General features: G+C 42.1%; 1 protein-coding gene across 6 annotated transcripts; it reads left to right on the top strand.

Annotated features, from left to right (window-relative positions):
* Positions 1-2722: 2722 nt before the first annotated feature.
* On the top strand, positions 2723-20161 carry SLC25A18 (solute carrier family 25 member 18). 6 transcript variants are annotated; one of them, XR_014175693.1, is made up of 11 exons: positions 5046-5286; positions 7854-7983; positions 8348-8470; positions 9375-9430; positions 11803-11893; positions 12005-12123; positions 15557-15749; positions 16644-16798; positions 17493-17568; positions 18399-19618; positions 19676-20161. XR_014175693.1 is itself a non-coding variant. In XM_081956839.1 (10 exons), exons 2-10 carry the CDS (start codon positions 7964-7966, stop codon positions 18538-18540), a joined length of 975 nt encoding a protein of 324 aa, XP_081812965.1. In that variant the 5' UTR covers positions 2723-2744; positions 7854-7963; the 3' UTR covers positions 18541-20161. The 6 variants fall into 6 exon arrangements, 5 of the variants coding, with proteins under 5 accessions (XP_081812965.1, XP_081812967.1, XP_081812964.1 ...); XM_081956839.1 differs by lacking the exon at positions 5046-5286 and adding an exon at positions 2723-2744 and having other exon boundaries at positions 18399-20161; XM_081956841.1 differs by having other exon boundaries at positions 5042-5286; positions 7880-7983; positions 18399-20161.
* Positions 20162-20748: the final 587 nt, after the last annotated feature.

Here is a 20748-nt window from a genome sequence, read left to right as displayed (position 1 = left end):
AATTCATCACAGTATTTTCCGACAACTCTCGGAGAGGTATGATCGCCCAATTCTGGATTTGTTTGCGACGCAAACCAACCATCAGCTCCCCAGGTACTTCACACGCTACACGACTATGGGGGCGGAGGGCACCAACGCTCTCAGGTGCAGCTGGCTGCGGGGTCTTCTGTATGCATTCCCTCCAATTCCACTAATTCAGTGAGTCATCAGAAAAATGTTGACAGAGGAAGCAGAACGAATTCTTATAGCGCCCCATTGGCCACGCAGGCCTTGGTTTGCGGACTTGATCAACCTGTCAATGGGTCCTCAGTGGCAGCTTCCTCACTTCTCTTCTACAAGGCTCTCTCCGACACCCAGATCTAGCCTGGCTTCATCTCACCGTTGGAGATTGAGCGGGAGGCCTTGAGAGCAGCTAATTTATCCCATGAGGTAATAAGAACTATACAGGCTGCCAGGCGTGTGTCCACTAATCGAATTTACGACGGCACTTGGAATCAATACAACGAATTCCACCATTGCAGGCATCCACACCTAATGTACTTCAGTTCCTTCAGTTGGGACTTGACAAGGTACTGTCCCCAAATACGCTATGTCGTCAGGTGGCGGCGTTGTCTTCGGTTCTGTCCATAGATTCTTCCAAGCCACTTTCACATCAGCCTCTTATTCACAGTTTTTTTAGAGGCGCTACCAATCTCAAGCCTCCTACAATACATAGATTTCCTTCTTGGGACATTGACAAGGTCTTGGAGGCATTAACAGGGACTCCGTTTGAGCCTCTGCATTCAGCATCTCTGTATCATCTGACAATCAAGGTTGTATTTCTTGTTGCAGTCACTACGGCCAAATGGGTCTCCGATATTGCAGCATTGTCTACCAGACAGGACTTACGCATATTTCATCCGGACAGAGTTGTCCTCCGTCTGGACCCTACGTTCGTACCAAAGTTAAATTCCGTATTTCATAGGGCACAAGAATTGGTGCTTCCGGACTTTTGTCCCAATCCAGTACATCGGATGGAATGCAAATGGCACTGTCTTGATGTGCGTCGGGCTTTGCATGTGTACATCAAGCGCACGGCGGAATTCAGACGGTCAGAGTCTCTCTTTATATGTTTCCAACCTGGAGGTAAGAAGGGGTCCAAGGCTTCTTCTACAGACATTGGACGTTGGGTTCGCTCAGCTATTTCCAAGGCTTATATCGCCTTATCTCTTCCGGTTCCACCACAAATCACTGCACACTCCACACACAGCACTGCCACTTCAGCTGCCTGGTCATCTCAGGCCCCCTTGGAGGAGATTTGCAGGGCAGCCATGTGGACAACGCCAACACCATTCTTCCGCCACTAAAGGATAGACAGATATGCGTCGGCAGATGCAGCTTTCGGACAGCGAGTATTGCAGCGGGTGGTGGCTCAACAGGATTCTTAAGTCCTCCCTCCGTTCCCTCCCATGGGACAGATTAGTCTTTGGTATGTCCCATGTCTGGATGATGTCTCTACCTACTGGGAGAATGGGCGTTGGTTACTCACCTGATACGCCCCTTCTCCAAATGGTGGAGACATCATCCAGCTGGGGAGTATTTTGTCCGGACTAATCTTTGTTTTTTATGTCAATAAGGAGAGAGCACATTTTAATCTGTAAGTGACACAGCAGCCTACCATTATTCTTCCTTCGTCTAAGCTGGAGAGGCTAGCACGGAGAGCGGGACTTGTTAATTTGGTAGACCCAGTCCTATTGGATGCTGGCTGGAATACCCATGTCTGGATGATGTCTCCAACATTTGGAGAAGGGGCGTATCGGGTGAGTAACCAACGCCCAATTTCAGCAGATTTGTGTGACAAATAGATAATTATAATACCAGTTTGCAAAAAGAAAACCAAAAAAGTGCTCTGAGTTGGAAAGCTCCTGCAGAATGAAGAAAAGGAGGGGGACATTTTGAGGGGGGAAATCATCACAACAGGAACTGGGGATGGCATCTGAGAAACTAATCTTAAACAATAGGTTTGTTTGTTTGTTTTTACTCTGGAGAAACAGCACCCAACATCCATTCAGGAAGACTTAACAAGGAAGTAACGGGAGTGATGATTGTTTAAGCCCTAGCATGTTTATCTTCTGCATAAAGTATCCAAAGAGATCTGTAATATTCAGCTGCCTTGACAACGTTGCCTACGGCAGGGATTCCTTTCCTGTTGGGTGGAGCAGCCTCTGCCCCCCCCCTTTCTCCAGCAGCCCAGCCAGCAAATCACGTGCTGTCTCCTTTCCCCCTCTCCATTGTAAAGCCTATCCGTCTAGGGACTGTAAAAAGTTTGCAATCTCTTTTTTTTTTTGGTCAGTGCAAGAATTCTGTGCCTGCCTAGCATAGTAATAGGAGTGATCCATAGCCCTTCATTAGCATAGAGCAGGCTACGTGGCGGTTGAGCAATCACCAGTGTCCCCCTCCACTAAAGGGTCTTTTTCTTCAAAAGAAGCCTTGCCAATGAATGCATTTCCCACGCACTGATATTAATACAAGCTGCTGTTAAAAGGTGTCTTCTCTCTGGCTGTAAGGACTCCTTTTAAAAATCAGGTAGATTCACTCTGGATCTGTTGTTGCTGAAGATCACTGACTGAAGTGGAACTCCGACTATAACTGGCTTGCTCTCCTATCTATGCAATCAGGACCAAAAGGTTTTATTATGAATTTCCTTTTCACCCACACAGCAGCTGGCGATAATGAGAAATTTCTGCATTGGCTTTTCCAGCCAGGTATGGTATGTGGAAATGTTCGCTATAGCAATTAGCTCCATTCCATCAGATGCTTCTTCTTCTTAGTTAAGATCAAAACACTTGTCAGATCTTGTCCAGGTATTAATATCAGACCTATGATTAATAGGAATCGAGAGGAAACAATTAGCTTTAGAACAGGGTTGACAACTGTTTTGTACTTCAGGACCATATTTTTTTAGGGAGCGGGGAGAGTTACTATGAGTGTTGGTGTCACAAATCCTTTTTTTTTTCCTGGGGTCTTGTGGAGTAGTTGCTTGCTTTTTTACACTTTTTTCAAACTTATGATTTGCATTCTTATGTATTACTTGCATAATTGCAGGTACTTGTCCAGGCAATCTCTTGAGAATCAATCTCTTGAAGGGGGGAAAGGGACAATCTTAAGTAACATATGTATGCATACAGATTTGAGAACCATCCTATGGTTCCAAGTCTTAGATTAGCAACTACCGGTAAATTTAACAAGAATATTTGGCCTTTGCCAGAAAGCTGATTAAAATCCATCCTACATTATTTTGGACAACTAGATTATTCTTCAATTGTCAGATAAGGGTCACATTTATGCTGAAACCTTCAGTTTGCTGTTAATCTTAAAATTCTAACTTTTTTATAAATGATTCTCATGAATTAATTTCAAAAAGGTTGTTTTCTCACCCTCATTTTCATTAAAAAAATATCTACAATACACTAAATACAGAAGGAAAAACCTTAGACGCATCTGTTAATAGCTAAATGCAGTCTATTTAATTGTTTACTAGAAGGAAAATAATTTCAAATACAAATATTCAAAGAAAGCAACATACTAAATTCCATCTTACCTCATTTAAACATTATTGATTAAACTTATAACTATTTCTTCACACAATGGCCTTTGAGCAACATAATTTAAGAAAGACAAAATTACTTGAGAAATATCTAAAAGGATTTCAAATGAAAATTATATGAAAGTGGCAAGATTGTGTATCAGTTTCAAAAGTGTCTTAGTGGTTAATCTACTTTCAACTTGAATCTTTGCAAGCTGAGAAGGAAGTAGCTAACGTGTTCTTGGCTAACTTTATACTTGCAATATCTCATTTCAATGTGTTTTTTTAAATTAAAAATATTTTAAATAAATTTACAAAATTAAAACTGTGGTAATTAAAATCCCAAAACATTTTAAAAATGAAATATTTCAGTTGTGTAACAACAAGGTGTAGTAAACAATAAAAAGAATATGTTTAGCCTCTTGGAAGACTGTGTGGATTGATTTTGAGAACAGATCCTGCTTGATGGGAGAGGGGTGTCTTGTGCTATACTCATAGCACAAAAGATTTTGGATGCATCATGCCCAAACATACCATATAATTAAACCCTGTATTCTATGCAGACTGGCTGATGCAGTGGCTGGTATCTACCTTTAAACACTGCTATGTTTCTTAAATGTTACTAAAATTGTAATACATTGCTATTCGTAATGCTGATGAGGAGCCAGGTTTGGAAGCATTGACTTTCTAAGTCCACCAGGAGTTGAAACGGGTTTTTTGTGTTGTTTATTACAAGTTTCTTTTTCTCCTTTTTCGTACTTTTAAGTCCGCTCAACCCCTTGGCTTTGGGTATATGCAAAATAAAAACAAGGAAACATCAAACAGCAGAAAAGGAAAGTCATTCCTGTGGAGCAAACATCCACCAAAAAATCTGTAACCTCTCACTCTAGCTCGGAACCTGGAGAAAAAAGTTTGGTATTTAAGGTATACCTAAATGACTAGCGACTACGGCAGCAAAGGTACCATCTCCTGCTGCATCTGGTTCTCCCATCCGGTGACATTGCTAAATTCTGTCGTAACTTATTGAATAAGAGACTGTCCCTCAAATAGTTAAAAGTATAGTATATGCCTCATAGGTACTAGCACCTTGATTTGTATCTAGACGCCTACTGGTCACTGGTACAGCTTGCAGTGGGAGAGTACATTGTGCACTAGCTATTTCTGAGTTGTCTTCAAGGTTAGGCCCTTTGCACTTGTCCACGTGCAGGACGTGGCATAAGTCACCGTGTAAAGAACCTCCTGGTCCAGAAATGGGCTTAATGCATCTTATGTAAAAATCTTACTGGCCAGATGTTTCTTGGCTGTATTTATCCATTAAAAGGAAGACCCCTAATTCTCCACTGGCCTGCAATTGATTTGGGGATATGAAATCTCATTGAGCAATACCACATTAATGGAATATAATGTTATCAATTGATACAACCTTGCTTGAGAAATTAGAGCTTGACTAAATTAACTGAAATGTACAGCATTTGTTTAAAACTGTCCTCGTCCGATGGAAAATGCTTGAGCTGGAGTTTGTGACTTGCTGGACCTAAAATAAGATGAACAGTGAGAAGAAAAGGGTTTCCTATGCATATTCAAATAACATTACTGGGAATTTGTGGACAGTCCCTTAAAGCAGGCATGAGTGGTTGTTTTTTAAGGATTCCAGATGTGAGTCAGATGCTTAAAATGAGAGAGGAGGAAGGGAGGAACCCAACTGCTTGCATATAAGGAAGGTAAGTTTCCCAACTTTTCTGATTTTACATTTCATTCATAAAAGTATTTCAGTATTTATCATTCCAAAAGCAATCTACAAATTCATGGCATTATTTGTGCAAATGAATTTGGAGACGAATGGTCTACTCAGACTAGTGAGATTGCTACCGTAATTAGTATAAGTGGAGAGGGAGACTCAATTTATTCAGTGAAATTAGATGTGAATTAGGAGGAGGTAGTTTATAGTTTATAGCCATTTCTTTCTAACATTGCTACAGGAACAATTGCAAACCTTGTGTAGTTTCTAAACATCTGTGTCTGATGTGTAGTATATGTATACTTAAAATTGCATTTGTGCTCTATAAAGTATTATATGGACACGTTTGCACTAAAGGTTATAATTATTCCACCAACCAAATGCTGAAATTGTTTCGCTTTGAAGTTTTCTATAAATGAGGAAATGCATGTGAATGAGTGACCAGCAGCTTATAATAACAGCTTCCAAAAAGTTAGGGTGCTTTTACACCTGATTAATGCAGTGGATACTTAATGTATGATTTTTCACATTTGAATAAGTTTTTTTTTTACAGTAGAGGAAAAAAGGGTGTGGATTTGAGGAACCAGGTCAATTTCACAGGAATGGTTTATGATATTTCATTTTTTAAAAGTTTATATTGCAGATGGACATTTAATTGAGTAGCTATATTTTAGTACTTTTTTGTAGGTTTGGAATTACCATTTCTAATAACACTCAAAATATGTAAAGATAGTTTGTTTTGCCACGACTAATATATATGAGGGCTGGCTATGTATTTTTTTGCACAGTTGCATGGAGATAGATTGCTCTAGAGCAGGGGTCTCCAAACTTGGGAACTTTAAGACTTGTGGACTTCAACTCCCAGAATTCCCCAGTCAGCAGCTGGCTGGGGAATTCTGGGAGTTGAAGTCCACAAGTCTTAAAGTTCCCAAGTTTGGACACCCCTGCTCTAGAAGTTTAAAACTTCAATAATATGCTTCATGCAAACTTACTTTTTCAGTGCCAGTATTGCAATTCCACAGCTTATATAAAATGCTTACATAAGAATTATGACTAATCGTAAAACTATTGGTGACATTTTTTTCTGTTATATGATTCATTGTTTGTATATGTTGTACTATCTTCAGAGGGGACGGGACTTTGTATGGCTGCTGGAAAAAATTATATAATGACTGAACAACATATTAAAATTTATAAATATATCCAGGGTGAGTTTGTTTGTTTTAGCTGTACCATATCGGGTTGAAAGCAGAAAAATACCATCACTTTCTCTTGATGCTTTTTCTGACTGAAACAAAAAGACTTATTCAACTTTACAATTAGCAACTGGTTGGTTTCAGAGAATGCCACACAGATTGCATAAATCTTTGCACACATTTATGGTAGGTTATTTGGTTCCAGTTTAATGTGTTTTATAGAACTCCATCTTTATGGCTTAGAAATCATGTTTTATGATTGGATGTTTGTAAATCCAGCTGTTAATGACTTATCTAATAAACCACAATTTCTATCTTTGCATTAATAAAAAAAGAAAGAAAAAAACCCACAAAAAACATATTGCCTACACAAAATTATTTCGCCTAGTTTTTTCAATAAATATTTAAACCTTGATTACACAAGAAGTGGTCTTTCAATCGACAAAGGTGAATAGGCCATAGTTTAAATAATAACTTACAAATAAGAACACTGTCACCATCTCAGTTCAGATGTCAACCATGCTTAAACTATAATTAGCTAAATATTACCCTGGACGATAAATGTGGGGTAATAAATGCAAAGTCTGGAGGTACAGAACACATTAGCCCAAAACCTAGCATGGGTTAGAGTGGGGTGTCCTCCGGGTTATTAATTCCAGTTAGTTTTGAAATGTGTAGGATAGATGTAGAGAATTTTCAATGATTTAGTCTTATTTTTTTAAAAAAATCACAAAACACAAACACTTTAGCTGTTCTAGTTCTTATTTTCACATTAACTACCATGATAGGTAAAAGTCACACTTGAGTAATATTTGCAAGCCTCCCCCTCTTTTACCAGATGGATGTTTGTCTACTTTCCCTTCCCTTCCTTCACAAAGAAGTCCTACACTGGCCACATTACAGTGCTTCCCTGAAATGGCTTTTTTTCAAAATTTGCAAGGTGTGGGCTGAATTCTGTGGATCTGATTTTTCTTTTCTGTTCATGGTATGGAACCAGATGTTACTGAATTGTAACTTCTTGAAATGTTTGGTGTTCGCATCCCTCTTGCGGAGCAGAAGGTCACTTGACTTTACTTTGAGTAAACTCGCTGAAGATCCCCCAACTCCTTTTGCTCTAATGTTACTGAGTGCTTATTTTCAGCTCCATGGACCTCAGGCGTAAGTCGTATGTAAGCATGAAGGAAGGTCGTGAGGAGACAGGGGAAGTATCTAGTATAAATTGGCTTATTAGGGGAAAGAAAGGAAGAAAAGAACCAAATTTATTCAGCAAGCTTCCTTGAAAATCCCCGGGACTTGATTGAACTATGAACATTCCATTCTATTTTTGAACTGTGTGATTTGTTATCCAATAAAGAAAGAAGAATTGTTTTCCGTCTCCAGTTAAATAAAGACAGCGAAGACACTGTTCCCTAATGTCAAAGAATTTCCTGGGTCTGTAGTAGCAGCAGCCACCAGCCAAGCAAAATGACAAGCAAGAAGATCAGGTCAGTAGTGCCTTTGTGTGCTTGGTTTTCAAAGGTCAGTGATTCTGTTCACATATGACATTTGTTGTTATTGAGAGAAATAAATTGTTGGAGATAGGAACAAAATTTAACTGGAGGAGGACAAAAGGTTCACAATCTGTAATTCCTAAGAGCATAATTAATAATAACTGCAATGATTGAAACTGCTTTCTCTCATTCTAATATTTCATACGATTCATAATATTTATGTCGCAAGCTCTGTTTTTACTATACCATCATCAAAATCTGCAATGTATACCTCCAAGAACACCACAGAAGAGTGGGATTTGAAAGCATTCTCATGCTTTTAAACAAATGTTGGTAACTATCTCCTCTTTCTTCCCAGTCTTCCAGCAAAATTAATCAATGGAGGTATAGCTGGCCTTGTGGGGGTAACTTGTGTGTTCCCCATTGATTTGGCCAAAACCCGTCTCCAGAATCAGCAAGGACGAGCAGTCTACACAGGCATGTGCGTGAGTGATGGTACAGAATATTATACTTCGAGCTGAAAGGAATCAAAATGAGTTCTATTGATGCATTTCCTAATACTATTGAGTATGCCTCAAGATTCCATTTTCTTTACCCATGGCTCAGTGACTAAGACGCTGAGCTTGTTGATCAGAAAGGTTGATAGTTCAGTGGTTTGAATCCCTAGTGACCCGTAAAGGAGTGAGCTCACGTTACTTGTCCCAGCTTCTGCCAACCTAGCAGTTTGAAAGCGTAAAAAATGCAAGTAGAAAAATAGGAACCACCCTTGGTGGGAAGATAACAGCGTTCTGTGTGTCTTTGGCGTTTAGTCATGCTGGCAACATGACCACGGAGACGTCTTCCAACAGCACTGGCTCTTCGGCTTTGAAATAGAGATGCCTCCTAGAGTCGGGAACAACTAGCACATATGTGTGAGGGGAACCTTTACCTAATGCAGGGGTGTCCACAAGTCCACAAGTCTTAAAGTTGCCAAGTTTGGACACTCCTGACCTAATGTTTTTAATATATCTTATAAAGCAGCAACTCTCAAAATTTCTAACCTGTATGTTGCAGACCCTGCAATTCTGAAAGGCAGAAGGTTGGGAAAGATGCTAGTTGATGGGGAAAATTACATTTCCCACAGTTGCTAGCAAGCCTAATTAGATGAGTGTCAATGATATAATGTTACCATCATTCAGAAATAAAATCAACAATGAAAAAGAATCCAGCGGCACATTTACTAAAAGCTGAATGTAATTGAGCTTTTCAACTTCTTGGTGCATTAACTAAGAAGGTCTTGCTACCCTAAGGAGAAACATTATGGAAAAACAGTGAAGAAATAATTACACACATGAACCCCAACTTCAAAATAGTTTTTGTAACTGTTCCTCCCTTTCGTATTCTAGGCAAGATTGTTTGGTGAAGACAATACGCTCAGAAGGGCTGTTTGGCATTTATAGAGGTAAACCCCATAGAACTGGAAGGGCTTTACTTTACTCTGAAAGTTTAATTTTTTTTTTTTTTTACTATATCTCAATTTAAAGTAAAATGTGATTTGAAAATATGTATATATACATATGATGGTTGAAAATTGGAAATGAAATTATAGCATTGCACAGAAGAATTTAAAAATAACATACAGTATAGAGAATGTTTTTTTCTTAATTCCTGTCCATTCCAGCTCATCTGGTGAACTTTTGGAAACTTTAGTTCAATTTTCACCTGGAAAATTCCAGGTTGCCAATTCCTGTGTAGTAATTAAAGGTAGTTTCAAGATAGCCATAGTTTTTTTAAAAAAAGTACTATAAACCTACCTGCTTCATTCTATTAATGTTTATTCAAAGACAAATGCTATACAGTTCAAGAGTTAGTCTTCCAAACAGTATTTCATAGGAAGTTTGGGGCTTGTTCTGGTACTAGAATCTTTGGCCCCCATCCCTCACTTGTGAGATTGTATTCTGGAAACTAGCTTTATGCCATTCATAGTCTTCCTATTTTAAATCTACCGGTTCCTTTCATAAAAACTTGACAGCCTTACTTCTTAGAGCACATGGACCGTGATCTGTTATAGTCGTTTTTAGATTTCACTGTTTCAGACAGAGGTGGGTTCCTACCGGCTTGGACCAGTTGGGCCGAGGAGGTAGTAACTCGACCTGCCACGCCCCCGAACCGGTTGTATCGTCGGTGGCGCCATCTTGATTTTTTGGTTCTGTACATGCTCAAAACAATCTTCATTGCAAAAATTTAATTTTTTTCCCTTTTCTAACGTGCGCATGCACAGACCATTTTAACTGGAAATGCGCACGCGCGCGGAGCAAAACGTTTTGCACATCGAACTGGCAGGAATGCTGGTAGCAACCCACCCCTAGTTTCAGAGTATCTTTGGGGCAGCAAAGAAAGGAATAATTGTAGGTGAATGATGAGAAGTTTCCCCATGATCTCTAAAGCCAACCTGTGCAACATTTTCAGAAGTAGAGAAAGCTTGTTTTGGTAAGGAAAGGGTGTAGTCCTAAGAATACGTAGAGGACCTGGCTGGGTAAGGCTAGCAAGCCATCTTGTATCTTGCAGTGCCAAACCAACTGCATTCAGAAAGCTCACAAGTGTCAAATAGGAATGTTCTAGCTCTCACCCCTGCCAACTTCTCTTTGCTACTCAACACAGCCAATCCATACAAAAACAGATGTCGAGTTAAACCTATCCAGAGGTGGGCTTCAAAAATTTCAACAATGGGTTCTCTGCCTGGTTGTTGGGTAGTCGGTCTCCTGCACCATGGCCGGGGGAGGGCGTTTTCGCCTTCCCCAGGCTCTGAAGGCTTTCCTCGAGCCTCTGGGAGGGTGAAAACTGGCCTGTTTCCAGCCATCGGGAACTTCTGGGAGGCCCATTTTTCTCCCTCCCTGAGCCTCCGCGTGGGCCCTGCACTCGCATACAAAACAGGCCACGTGGAGACTCCTGAGAGGGGCGGGGTGGGATGGGCAGGGCCAGCCGGGGGGGGGGATTGGGAGGTTCTCCAAACCAACCATAACGTTAGCTATAGGTTCTTCCAAACCTGGAAGAACCTGTAGCAGCCCACCCCTGAACTTCTCTACTTTCTTCATGACTGAATTTGAAACATGGAAAAAAATCTGGACGTGCTTTTAAGATTTTTTAAACAGTTATTATATAATTGGTATCTTTTTTGAAAATCATTTTTTTTTCTGAAGCCCTAAAGAGGATAACACTTAGTTGAGTTTGGGTCATCTCAAAAACAAAGGATTAGTACTTGGATGGGAGACCACCAGGAAATCCTAGGGCTGCATTGGGAACTCAAACAAGGCAAACACTGGTATTTTTGTATTGTTGGAAAGAAAACTACATGGAAAACAGCAGGAGTTGCATTAGACTCAGAGACTTAATGTTTCTGGATAACTGATATTTAGTGTTGCATTTGGTTTATTATTATTTTGGTGGAACATTTATTTAATATGAAGAATATAGGAAGATGGGTATATGTGTGTGTGTGTGTATCTATCTATCTATCTATCTATCTATCTATCTATCTATCTATCTATCTATTATCTATCTACCTACCTACCTACCTACCTACCTACCTACCTACCTACCTACCTACCTACCTATCTATCTATCTATCTATCTATCTATCTATCTATCTATCTATCTATCTATCTATCTAATACTGTATAGATATGTATCCAGTAATAATTGAAACTTGTATTGTTTAAATATTAGTGCTTTGTGGCTCCTTGTGGGCAAGAGAAAGTGATCAACACTTTCTATTGGAGTAGGATGAGCCAGCAAAGTCATCATCAAGGTTCCTTATTGTCTCTTCTCTCTAAGGGGCTGCTGTAAACCTTACTCTCGTCACTCCTGAAAAGGCGATCAAGTTGGCAGCCAATGATTTCTTCCGACAGTTGCTCTCCGTGGATGGGTATGGGGAAAAGAGCATTTGTTCTCTGTTTGTAATCTTGTTCCAGTCTGACCATCATTTCCCTCTGCGCTTTTGAACTGGTTCCTGTACATTTGTGCTACTCTTTGACAGAAAAGAATTGTCCTTGGCCAGGGAAATGCTGGCTGGCTGCGGAGCTGGGACATGCCAGGTGGTGGTCACATCCCCGATGGAAATGTTGAAAATTCAGCTTCAGGATGCTGGGCGGCTAGGTGAGCACCTCAATGCTACAAACTGTAAAAGTTTCCAAAACTAATTTGGCTTCATTTTTGCAGCAGAATTGTTTGTTGCATACTAAGTGCTAGTATTTGCTAGGACAGTTCTTATATTCTTATCCACCAGCCACAAAAATACCAACAAAAAGTGAGTCAACCAGGGTCACCTTCCCAGCTGGCCAATAAATAAGAGAACGGGGGGGGGGGAAGTGGCAACCAGTCAATATCTTGGTCCCATTTTATGTTGCTTGTATTTGCTCTTTGAATTTCACAGAGAGAGAGAAAAATTTTCTATGGAGGGAGATGTAAGCCTTGCGTTTATCCCACTGTTATGCTTAAGACTAGGAAAATTAAAATATCTCATCATGATGCCACTGTAGCCAAACCTCTGTGGGCAGGCAGTGGCACCAAAAAGTGCTGTCCGGATCTCTGGCATCATCTGTTGAGGGAGGGAAAAAAAGAAAAGTTCTGAGTATTCCTTGACGATCCAGCAAATTTCTAGAACATGCTTAAGAGTCATTCAGTCAAAAGTTGTTCTGACCTAGGCTTCCCCAAAAAGCATGAGGCAGAGTCCTGGTCCTGACAAAACCCCTTTTATTAAACGAATGTGAATTCCTCTCATTCACATTCAGCAAGGCCTGGAAAACATTCTTTCAAAGGAATATTTATGACTACAGACCTTATCTATCTTGGAAAGCTGCCACGTAAATATTTTCCAAATGAGGTGCTGTGCAAGGAAAGACTGGGCAAAGAGTCTCTGAGAGTCACGGACAGATCCTCACACTCCTGAAACGAATCTAATGATTGACTGAACAAATTGTTTCCTGCAAAAGCCCACTCCCCTTTCTCTTCTCTTTTATTTCCTATGGGAGGGGGGGCTAATCACCTTCCATCTGTGACTTTATTCCCAAGTCTACCCTGATTTCTGAGTTGCTCTTTTCTTCTGGCAGCTCTGCACATGCACACACTAGAAGCAGGCTCTAGCTGTTCCTCTGCCTCTCTGCTGTCTAGCTCCATAGGCACCTGAACACTGCCAGATGGCCTCTGCCCTGTCTCTACCTCCGATGCAGAGTCCTCGTCCGAGCCTTCCCCAGTCTCCAGGACTGGCCCATGCTCCTCCCCAATCTTTTCACTGCCCAACTCTGCTGCCAGCTCTGCTGGCGGGCCACAACAGTCAGTGGGCGAAGTCTGACCCAAACCCAAAGCTAGGAGGTGCCGTGAAGCATTTTCCTACCAGTGATAAGATGACTCATCCACCAAGCTCTATAGAGCTTCATCTCTACAAATGGCAAACACTGCCTTTTGCCATTTTTAATGCACAGAAGCTGCCTCAGAACAGTATCCGTTCCTGCAATTGTAGAGTTACAGAATTACTTCTGGAGAGATCAAAGGGTTATACGATATAACCAAATGCCAATGGGAACTGAAGTCCAACACATCTGATGGGCACCAAGTTGTGACAGACTGCTTTTTATGGAGCACAGCTTCCCATTTCACATCTGCAGATGAAGTCTAATTGATCCTAAATGACATATTGTCAGACATGGTGTCTGTTTGAGCTACTGTTAGAAAGACATCTGTCTTTAAATTTTCAAGGATGGACAGGCAGCAAATTAGTATAGTTTGAGACAGATAGACCAGTGGATTGAGTAATGCATAATGAAGCTTGTATGCAAATAGGAATATGCAACTGCCTGAAGGAATGGGAGCAGCTGGTTGAACTTACTTGGCTTTGGGAGCTAAGCAGACTCATGTGCTTAGTACTATATGAACAAACAACCATTGGGACTTTTTTAAACTATAGATTAGACTGAGATTTTTAAAAATTGAGAAACCATGTCTATGTTATTGCTGGGGAAACGCATGGACGTCACCAAGAATTACATTTAGCTCAACCAAGACTTATTTTCCTTCTTTTTACCCATGAAATGCTGAAGATGTGCTTGTATAAGACCCACACTTTCTAATAAAGCAGCGCAGACTTCAGGGTTCAAGATTTGATATACCGTATTTATTCGAGTATAACGCGCAAAATTTTATACCCCAAAAAGAAGTCAAAGTTTGGGTGCGCGTTATAAACGAGGGCTGGGCTGGGGTGGCAGTGGCGAATTGTAAATTGTAAATTTCCGGACTGCAGCCTCGATCCCGGCCTCAGGCGGCGCCGCGCCGTGCTCAATAGTCGCAACTCAGCTGCCTGCCGCCTTTCCCCTCCTTTGTCTCCCAGCTGGGGCGGCCCGCCGCCGAGTTGCGACTATTGCCGCCGCTGCTGCCGCCGTTTAAACCAAGGAATCGTTGCTTGTTCTACCTACAGAAGGTCCAGCATAGAAGCGAAGCCGAAAGAGATCCTTGCGAGGCTCTGCAGGCTTCCTCGGAGAAAGGAAGGCAACAGCTCCCCTCACCCCCCAGAAAGCAGCGGGGCTCGTCGCGATGAAAAAGGCAGCCCTGATGCCGAGGAGAGCCTTGCAAGGAGGGGGAAAGGAAAAGCCCGAAAAGGCACCAAAAGAAGCGGGGGGAGCTTTGCCCGCCTGGTGGGCAGCCATCAAGGCGTTTTCAAAGGCGGCGCCTGGGAGAGATGAGGCGGCGCTCCGGCGGGCGGCGGAGGCGGCTCCGGGACGCGTCTTTCAGCCGGGCCCCGCGCGTGTGCACGCCTGTTGCCAGCGTTCGGCGGCAGCAGCGGCAGCAATAGTTGCAACTCGGCGGCGGGCCGCCCCGGCTGGGAGACAAAGGAGGGGAAAGGCGGCAGGCAGCTGAGTTGCGACTATTGCTGCCGCTGCTGCCGCCGAACGCTGGCAACAGGCGCGCACAGGCTGCCCACCAGGCGGGCGAAGCTCCCCCCACTTCTTTTGGTGCCTTTTCGGGCTTTTCCTTTCCGCCTCCTTGCAAGGCTCTCCTCGGCATCAGGGCTGCCTTTTTCATCGCGACGAGCCCCGCTGCTTTCTGGGGGGTGAGGGGAGCTGTTGCCTTCCTTACTCCGAGGAAGCCTGCAGAGCCTCGCAAGGATCTCTTTCGGCTTCGCTTCTATGCTGGACCTTTAGCCTGCTCTTCCTCTTCTCTATACAGCAATTGCCTGCTCATTACAATGCCTCCCTCGAGTTTGGTCTTATTTTGTCTTGACTAGAGCAAAAGCTGGCGCGCCTCCGCCCCCTTCCCGCCCCACCGGCGGCAATAGTCATTACTATTACAATGCTTGGTGTGAAACAAAATTTTATACCGATTTTTAATCGAAAATTAGGGGGTGCGCGTTATACACGTGTGCGCGTTATACTCGAATAAATACGGTATGTATCATTTTTGGTGAGAATGTTTATGAAAACTTTTGCAAACGTTGTGCAGAAACCATATGAAACCATCTTCTGTTTCAAAGAATTCAGCAGCAGATGAAAGAGAGTTTCCTATTGGTAGGATAATAAGGGTCTATTCTGTCTTTCAGCTGCTCATCAGCAGAAAGCCCTGCAGCTGGAGGAAACAGCTGCTGCCTCGTCTCATCCGCCACAAGGACAGCCTTACACCACTGGAACTATGGCGGCCTCCAAACGCCCTTCTGCCACTAGGATTGCAAGTGAACTGCTGCGCACTCAAGGGATAGCAGGCCTGTATAAAGGGCTTGGGGCCACCCTACTCAGGTGAAAAGAGTGTGTGAATCTCCTGTTTCTATATGTTCTATGGTAGCAACATCTAATGGTCTAAGATGGGTGTCGGCAACCCGCGGTTCCAGAGCCGCATGTGGCTCTTTAACCCCTCTCCTGCAGCTCCCTGCTGACCCGGTCATGTGACATGCTCTCCGCTCTGAGCCATTGGCCCGACCCGGTCACACAATCTGCTCTCTGCCCCAAGAAGGCTCAAGCCTCTCAGCAGAGCCGCGCGGGTGAAGCGACCCAAGCATTTTCTCTGCACTGCCCATGACCGGCTGCTTTTTGTGATTCTGCGTCCTTCACAGGCAGCTCAGCGCCAGTCATGGTCCCCTTCATGTCGGCTCAGGAAGGAGGGGAATGGGGAGTAAAATCTCCATTGCCTCCCCACTCCAGGGGAAGGTTACTGCAAAATCCCCATTCCCTCCCGATCAGCTGGGACTGAGGCCGAAAATAAACGGGGTGGGGCCAGTCAAAGGCGGTATTTATCGGTTCTCCGAACTACTCAAAATTTCCGATACTGGTTTTCCAGAACTGGTCAGAACCTGCTGAATACCACCTCTGCTTGGTATCTATATTTGTCAATGAAATAAGTCTCCACTGAGAATGTCATAAAATCTTTACCTGTCTGAGGAAGAACTGTAACTTGAGTCACTGAAATGAGGGGAAGCACATGATTTGAAAACGCTGCATTACATGCTTCCATGAAAGTAGACAATAAAAACCCAATATACTTGCTATATCAGTGGCTTGGAAATTACATTTCATAAATATAAAGTTAGTCATAATTTGTTGAGTTACTAATGAAGCAAAATTAGCAACTGGCTTCAGTGAGAAATATGAAAATCTCTCCAAGGCTTAGCTAAAATATTCTACTTCTCTCAATAGGGATGTCCCTTTTTCCATCATTTATTTTCCACTCTTTGCCAACCTTAACAAGTTGGGACAAAAGACCTCTGAAGAAAAAGCATCTTTCTTTCATTCGTTTCTGTCCGGCTGTGTGGCGGGATCTCTGGCTGCAGTCGCGGTAACACCATTGGATGGTGAGTATTAGATGATGCTAATACAAAAAAAAAAAGGCTTATCTTCATCCTATCACAAATTACTAGCAGCTAGTATATCTAAGGGACGCGATGGCTCAATGGCTAAGCGACACTGAGCTTGTTGCTCACAAAGGTCAGCAGTTCGGCGGTTTGAATCCTTAGCGCCGCATAACCGAGTGAGTTCCCATTACTTGTCCCAGCTTCTGCCAACCTAGCAGTTTGAAAGCACGTAAAAATGCAAGTAGAAAAATAGGAACCAATTTTGGTGGGAAGGTAGCAGTGTTCTGTGCGCCTTCGGCATTTAGTCATGCCAGCGACATGACCATGGAGACGTCTTCGGACAGCGCCGTTTCTTTGAAACAGAGATAAGCACTGCCCCCTTGAGTCAGGAATGACTAGCACATATGTGCAAGGGGATCCTTTACCTTTACCTAGAATATTTAAAACTAAAAGAGTTTGGAGCAGTTCGGGAAAGAAAGCACCACATACTTACTACTGCAGTAAAACACTAATCAGAGATGAGCATTTTTGCAGGTTTATTTAAGTGGGCAGCTTCTTGTCCAGAAAGAGATAAACAAATAATAAAATCTGGGTCTTGAAGATATTCCTCTGCAGTATCTGTAAATCTGTAAAGATGTGTAAATCTTTACATCAAAATTTCTTCGCAAAGATTTAACAAACTATCTTGTTACAGTTCTAAAAACTCGCATTCAAACTCTGCAGAAAGGACTGGGAGAAGATACCTACAATGGAATCATTGACTGTGCCAGGTAAAGAGAATTAAATATGATTTCTTTTAAGCATTAAACACTTGATCTCTGGAAAATATTCCTCATACATCAATGCTGGAAACCCCAGCTAGTCTAGACTGGTGAATACATTGGGAATTTAGCAAGTAAGCTGTGGATGGTCTGTTGGTTCACAAAATGGTTGCAAGTGAGTGTGAGCAATCACTCAATATCATTTGACAGAAAGTTAACTGATAAAGATGTATTTTTTCTAACCGTACAATTCATACAGAATGTTCTTGACTTTGCATTTACTTTGGGGTGGAGATGGGAGGTGGAGGGCATGTTTCCAAAGAGAGTTCTCTGCTACACTTAAAACTCTTCATGCCATTCCTTAAACAACAGATGTTGCCTCTTCCATGCCCCCAATCCCAACTGTTGCCTGTATGAGTTGCCTGCAAAAAGCAAAACTGTGATAGAAATTCACAAAAATTAGTCTCTGCCTTTCTGCAAAAAAAATGCTGGGGCACTTTTGGAATGCATAGGAGCAAAAGCAATGATATCCTTTCAACGTGGTTACTGCCCTTTTCAGACTTCTGTGGGAGCCTTTAAAAAGACTGGGCTGATTTAATGAGTCAACTCATTTTAAAAGATCGTCCTTTATCAGATTCACTTGGAAGTCTGAAAAAGAGATGTAGTTGCTTTAAAGAGAAGTGCTGCGGGTTTGCTGCTGTGGGTTCCAGAATCCCTCTTCTAAATAATTTTTGAAGTATGAAAAGGACTAATGTTTGATGCACTTCTGTTGCTAAGAGCACCAGCTGCTACTAAGGGTATCTTTTCTGAAATGATCTCATTGTGTGAATTCCGTGCAGGAAGATCTGGATTCATGAGGGTCCTTCCGCTTTTATGAAAGGAGCAGCATGTCGCGCACTGGTGATCGCTCCCCTCTTTGGCATCGCCCAAGGGGTCTATTTCATTGGCATTGGAGAATGGATCATGAGCTTTTTCCAATAATACCATCTTGCAATTGAAGAAGACTCCGGATTGAATTTGCACAAATTGCAAACCATCACTTGAAAATCAACAGAACCATCTTGTGAGCATTTTTGTGGATCATAAACCACCATCCATGGAAGATGGCCTAGAAGGAATACCAATCGCAGTGTTCACTTTGGCTTCTTTTTGTATTCAGCAGATGACTTTCAGCAAACTAGAATATAGACGCTGTGCTTCTAAAGACACACATTCTGGGTAAATCTTCATTGGATTAATTACGTCTGATAGAGCATTCTTTGATTGAAAGCATATTTGAAAACTATAGTATCCGTAAAAACAACTGAAATAGCAAATACAATACAGGTAGCATTCAAGACCGTAATGGGGCCTACCCATTACAGTTGCAAGTAGTGACAGCTCTTAAATGATATGGACTTGCTTAATAACTTCCACTATCTGCTTGCCTTAATGAGGCCATTAAATGAATACACGAGTTGTTAAGCAGAGCACGGGGTACCTGGGGAGGGGGGAGACCCAGGACAGGCCCAGGCCTACCTGCACTAGGCTTCACAAGCCTCCCCTACCCCAAGGCATCCCATGCTCTGCTTCATGGGGTCCCTGCAGGCCTTTGCTTCTCACCCAAAGGGGCATAAGATGGCTACTGGCATGCAGGGGCTGTGAGGCCTTGTAGGCCGAGGCTTTCTTTTCACTCAGCCACCCAAGGAACTTGGACTCTGCCTGTTCCTCAGCCACCTCCAAGGCCCAGCAGCACCCAAGTTATCTTTTTTATTGCAAAGGCTCCCAGCTAAGGTGATGCAAGGATCAGTTTTCCTACAGAGGCAACCTTGGGCTATTTGTATTCTGCAAGCAGGCACTTTTGTTGTGGGCCTGTAGGGGGCTCCATTTTAAAGGAGGCTCCACAAACACTCTCCAAAATTAGAGCTTCTGTAAAAAAAAAGAAAAAAGAGCCCACTACAGGCTTGTGACAATAGTACCTGCTTTCAGAATAGCACAAGGCTGTCTTTATAGTTATTTTTCTTAGGTTTTTCCAAGGATGCATCTAGGCCAGGGGTCCCCAAACTTGGCAACTTTAAGAGTTGTGGACTTCAACTCCCAGAATTCTCCAGCCAGCAGAGAATTCTGGGAGTTGAAGTCCACAATTCTTAAAGTTGCCAAGTTTGAAGACCTCTGATCTCGGCTATCATTGCTACCCCTAGTTCCTGGCCAATGGTAGGTGATCTCCCCCTTCCCACCAAAAGGAGTCGCGTTAGGCTAGACTGGAAGTTAGAAAATACCCTGTAAGAAAGCAGTGGCACGCCATTTCAATTATTTTTGCTGAGAAAAACTATGTGTTTGTGGTTACCAGGAGCCACATTTGACTTGAACCAGTGTTTATATTTTTTATGCCTTTCTTATCATTCCATGTATGGGCTTTATCCCTCTTATTTGTGCCTGGTCCAAAATGTATAGAAGTTTTAGTTGCAGAGATTACCATTCACCAATATTAGACACAAATTCTTCCTGCAGTGCTGCCAATTTTTTAAAAAGGATATTAAAAATAAGCTGATGTAGAAGATGAATGCCGTTTTTTGGTCCATGAATTTCATTTTTAAATAAATGTTTATTTCAAGTTTTCAAATTGGAGTTATCTCAGAATTGGGACCAAAGTTATACTTGTTCCTCAAGGAGCCTTTAATAAAGGAAAGACAACTGATTGGGGGAACAAAGCTAGAGTCAAATAAGTCTCTGTAAAGAAGAATTGGATGGAAAAGGAGACTAATACACATATCATATTTCCCTGAAAATAAGACAGGGTGTTATTTTCTTTTGACCCCCAAAATAAGCACTTGGCCTTATTTTCAGGGAGGTCTTATTATTTTTGAGGTGCAGGAGGCGGCGAGCGTGGTCACCTCATGGCTGCTGCTGTGTTCCAGTATTTTTGGGGAGGGCTTATCTTAGCCCATGTGCTCAAAAGCCCGGTTGGGCTTATTATCTGGGGAGGTCTTATTTTACAGGGAGGTCTTATTTTAGGGGAAACAGGATAACAGGCTTTAAAACGATTGATTGAAATTCTGTGAAGAGAGATAAAGATCAAAATATAAGCCCAGTGATAAGGCTGAATACCTGAAAAATTAAAATAAACCTGGGGTTCTCTTCACTAATATTTCTGTCGCTATATCTGTCAGTCTATTTTAAAAATGTAAGATTCCCCCTCAAAAATATATT

The sequence above is a fragment of the Natrix helvetica genome (genome assembly GCF_964273705.1).
Source record: "Natrix helvetica genome assembly, chromosome: 6".
Lineage (NCBI taxonomy): Eukaryota > Metazoa > Chordata > Lepidosauria > Squamata > Natricidae > Natrix > Natrix helvetica.
This window is presented reverse-complemented; position numbering and strand designations above follow the sequence as displayed.

Coding starts and splice junctions, on each gene's coding strand:
- SLC25A18 (XM_081956839.1), top strand. CDS start 7,964: ATGACAAGCAAGAAGATCAG. Junction 7,984..8,347: donor ATGACAAGCAAGAAGATCAG/GTCAGTAGTGCC, acceptor CTTTCTTCCCAG/TCTTCCAGCAAAATTAATCA. Junction 12,124..15,556: donor TCAGGATGCTGGGCGGCTAG/GTGAGCACCTCA, acceptor TCTGTCTTTCAG/CTGCTCATCAGCAGAAAGCC.